The sequence below is a fragment of the Rutidosis leptorrhynchoides genome, chromosome 2 (assembly GCF_046630445.1).
Source record: "Rutidosis leptorrhynchoides isolate AG116_Rl617_1_P2 chromosome 2, CSIRO_AGI_Rlap_v1, whole genome shotgun sequence".
NCBI classification, from domain to species: domain Eukaryota; kingdom Viridiplantae; phylum Streptophyta; class Magnoliopsida; order Asterales; family Asteraceae; genus Rutidosis; species Rutidosis leptorrhynchoides.
In genome coordinates, this window is record NC_092334.1 from 93871226 (window position 1) to 93875486 (window position 4261).

Sequence of the window (4261 nt, forward strand, 5' to 3'; positions counted from 1 at the left end):
CGAAGATAATTTTCAGAACTGCAAGGTTGCTTCCAATTTAATACTTCAGCTACTGTCCACACTTCGCAATTGCGAGATTTTCTTCACACTTGCAAAGTTTCCAATGTCTGAATCATTTGATGTTTGCATTATAGTGTTAACATTCCCCCTTAATGCAAACTCCAGATTAACGACTCCCAATGGATCTTGACCACTTGATGGTTCCCCAATGTTGACCATTCTCACCTCAAAATCCTTGAGATGCATGGGTTGTCTATTATTCTTTGTTGATTTGGATACCTTCAGTTTTATACCCACTTCTCCATTTCCAACTCCTTTTTTAACATCATAATTGCTTGATTCTGAAATTTGTGAAGAGCTTTTACCATGAGAATTCGCAACCGAATCACCAACTTCGATTGAAAGACAATGCTCTCAGTTTTCATCAACATTCCCATCTCTTGTGCAAGCCACATTTGCTTTAGTAATCTTTGATGGCCGGAATTTATTGATATGACCAACCTTTCCACACTTAAAGGGTGTGAAATTCTTCCTTCCTTTTTCTTCACTTTCATCCTCACTTGACTCCCCCTCATCATTCTTATTGATGAATGAAGCTTCCTTGTTTTCTTTGTTGGGTGAAAATCTTTTCTTGTAGTCTTACCTTTCGAGAACAAAACCTCATGAGACTCAAAACTTTTGGCCATTTGCTTAGCCAAAGCCTATTGATTAGAGAGAAGAATCTCTAATTCTTTAACTGATGGCTAAGTAGACCACCCTTGAATAGAATTAATGAATGAGACATATGCCTTCTTCAACCCACTGAAAAGTAAAACGGATCGAACAAAAAAATCAAAAACCTCAATCACAGAGATTCAAATCCTTTAATAACAATTACCATAATACAGAAATCACAATCTTCTTAATACAATAGAAGATTAAACCAAACTTAAAACAAGAAGATCACAAGATCATAATAGATGATCTAATCGACTGAGCAAAAAAGAGAAAACAGTAACAATGTGAATATGAATACGAATGAATGATCCTAGAAACCCTAAAATGGGTTATATAAATAAATTAGAAAATGGTCAGCAAAGACCCCTCCAGAATATCCGCATTAAGTCCTTGTGCACCAAACTTTCCAAATGTTACATCCAGTCCCTTGAGCCTCCAAAAGTTATGCATAGCAAATCCTATTCTGGTTAAGTCAACCTAAAACTTAACAAAAAATAAACAAGTATAAAGAAAACAAAAAAACAAATCAAGAATAAGATTGTAATAACACCATATATTATCACCCTCCCTCAATCTTATTCTTGAACAAATCTAACAAATCCAAATGTTTAGAAAAATAGTTGTGTTTTTAACACTTAAACCTTTAGTAAAAATGTCAGCTACTTGTTCATTAGAATCTACTTTAATATTAATAGTATGAATAACACCAGAACTAATTTTTTCTCTTATAAAATGTAAATCTATTTCTAGATGTTTTTTTATGGAATACAGGATTTGCAGCCATTTGAATAGCTGACTTATTATCACAATAAAGATAACAGACTTAACTTTCATGTCATGAGGAATTTTAATAATCCGCATAATCTCACAAGTGGCATTGCTCATAGATCTATACTCAGATTCAACAGATGATCTAGCTACAACATTTTGTTTCTTTCTTTTCCAAGAAACTAGTGAATCTCTCATAAAAACACAATAACCATTGACAGATTTTGATAAAAACATAGATTTAGCCCAATCAGCATCAGCATAAGAACAAAAGTTTAAGTTTTTTGACTTAACAATAATGTTATCTTTACCAAGAGAGAGTTTAAGATATCTTAAAACATGTAAAGCAAGTTTGAAATGAGATTGTAAAGGTTTATGCATAAACTGACTTAAATAATGAACTGCAAAAGAAATAGCAGGCCTTGTCATGGTTAAGTAAATCAGTTTTCCAACAAGTCTTTGATATTGAGTAATATCACTTATAACAGGATCATTTTCAGTAGGTTCAATTTTACAATAAACATTTTGTTCAATAGGAACAGAAACAGGTTTACAACCAAGTAAACCAAACTCATTTAACAACTTTAAACAGTACTTCCTTTGACTCATACATATACCATTATCAATATTTAAAATTTCAATACCAAGAAAGTAATTTAATTTTCCTAAGTCTTTTATCATAAAATTTGAGTTTAAATATGTTTTAAACTTATTTATTTCAATACTATTATTACCAGTAACAATAATATCATCAACATAAAGAAGTAAAGCCAGAAAAATATCACCATCAGTTTTAGTATATAAAGAATAATCATTAATACTTTGCACAAAACCTTTTTGGAATAAAACACTAGATAATTTCTCATTCTATTTTCTAGGAGCCTGTTTTAAACCATACAAGGATTTAACAAGTTTACACACTTTATTATTATCACTATCAAGATATCCTTCAAGAGGTTTCATATAAACATCTTCATCAATTTAACCATAAAGAAAAGCATTATTAACATATAATTGAAACATATGTCAATCATTATTAACGGCAAGAGCAAGTAGACATCTAACAGTAACCATTTTCACAACAGTAGGTTTCATCATAATCAATACCCTCCTTTTGACTAAATTCTTTGGCAAAAAGTCTAGCCTTGTACCTTTCTATTTCACCATTAACTTTATATTTTATTTTATATATCCATTTACAACCAATTGGTTTTCTTCCAGGAGGAAGATCAGCTAAGACCCAAATATTGTTTTTATTTAAAGCCTCAATTTCAGTATTCATAGCATCAACCCATTATTTGTCTTTACAAGCATCAAAATAACAACTATGTTCAACACTTTTATTCAGATTAGACACAAAACACAAATTACCATGAGATAAATTAGCATAGCAGACAACTTTATTTATGTCATATTTAACATTAATTATTAGTAACATAGTCATCAAGTTTAGTAGGCCTCCTAGTAGGTCTGCTAGATCTTATGAGATTAAACGTCTCTCCAAAAGTTTGAGTTGGATCATTTTGTAAATTAATTTGAAAATTGCCATCAGGAGATCGAGTACTATCACTAGTATTATCATCAAGTGTTACACTGTGAGTATTATCTACAGTTTCACTATTAATGTTACTGGAATAATCATACTCTATGCCATCACTTACTTCAGCTTCTCTTTCTCTCCCTTCATCAGTCGTACTTTGAGTGTTGGTATTTTGATTTTCAGAAAATATTTGATCAAAAAAATTTAAATGATTATCAGAACCAGAATCATTTTTTTCAGAAACAGAATCAATTTTTTGTTTTAAAGGAAATACAGTTTCATAAAATTTAACATCTCTAGAATAGAATTTTTTTTTTTTAAATAAAGACTAAAAAGTTTGTAACCCTTTTTGATAGAAGAATAACTAATAAAAACACAATTTTCAGCTCTAGAGCTGAATTTATCAGAATTATTTAAGTTAGTAGCAAAACACAGACAACCAAACACCCTTAAATGAGAGAGACTAGGTTTAAATTCATATACCAACTCAAAAGGAGACTTTCTAGATAGCACAGAAGAAGGTAATCTTGTTGATCAAATAGCAAGCAGTTAACACACAATCAGTCCACATATTAAGAGGAATTTCCCCTTGAAACATAAGACTTCGAGCTACATTTAGCAGATGTCTATGTTTCCTTTCACCAATCCCATTTTGCTGAGGAGTATAGGCAATAGTGGTTTGATGAGTAATACCATGACTAGAACAAAATTATCCATTTTAGAATTAACAAATTCAGTTTCATTGTCACTTCCTTCAACTTTATTTCTAATAAGAAAATCCATACAGCCCTAGTAAAATCATCAACCACGGTAAGAAAGTATTTAAACCCTTCCTTACTTACCACTTGAAAGTATTTAAACCCTTCCTTACTTACCACTTTATATGGACCTCATAGATCAAGATGCAATAAATCTCCTACCATTAAAGACATGGCCGGATTTGGGCCCGTACAACCCGTGCGGCTGCACAGGGCCTATTAGCAATGAGGCCCCATAATTTGTTGATCCTTTCTAATACTGTACATTAATATATTACTACCCAATAACTGCTGAAATTATAAAATCCCAGTTCAAGAAAATTCATGTCCAAAAGAAATTCAATATTTAAATTCGGACTAATTTGATGACAAATCTTTGCTCCGCGATTTTATAATAAAGCATTATTTATGTAATGAGCGATGTGGGAAGCATACTGATCAAAAGATACGTTTCATTTAATATGCTCTCATTGTCCTT

At 31.3% G+C, this 4261-nt stretch overlaps 1 protein-coding gene across 1 annotated transcript; it reads right to left on the reverse strand.

Annotated features, from left to right (window-relative positions):
• Positions 1-1059: 1059 nt before the first annotated feature.
• Positions 1060-2094, reverse strand: LOC139888087 (secreted RxLR effector protein 161-like). Its single transcript, XM_071871121.1, has 2 exons — positions 1525-2094; positions 1060-1194 (listed from the first exon to the last, which is right to left on the reverse strand). The coding sequence occupies exons 1-2, from the start codon at positions 2092-2094 to the stop codon at positions 1060-1062; spliced, it is 705 nt and encodes a 234-aa protein (XP_071727222.1).
• Positions 2095-4261: the final 2167 nt, after the last annotated feature.

Coding starts and splice junctions, on each gene's coding strand:
- LOC139888087 (XM_071871121.1), bottom strand. CDS start 2,094: ATGAGTCAAAGGAAGTACTGTTTAAAGTTGTTAAATGAGTTTGGTTTA. Junction 1,195..1,524: donor TTAAGTCTGTTATCTTTATT/GTGATAATAAGT, acceptor GTTAAGTTTTAG/GTTGACTTAACCAGAATAGG.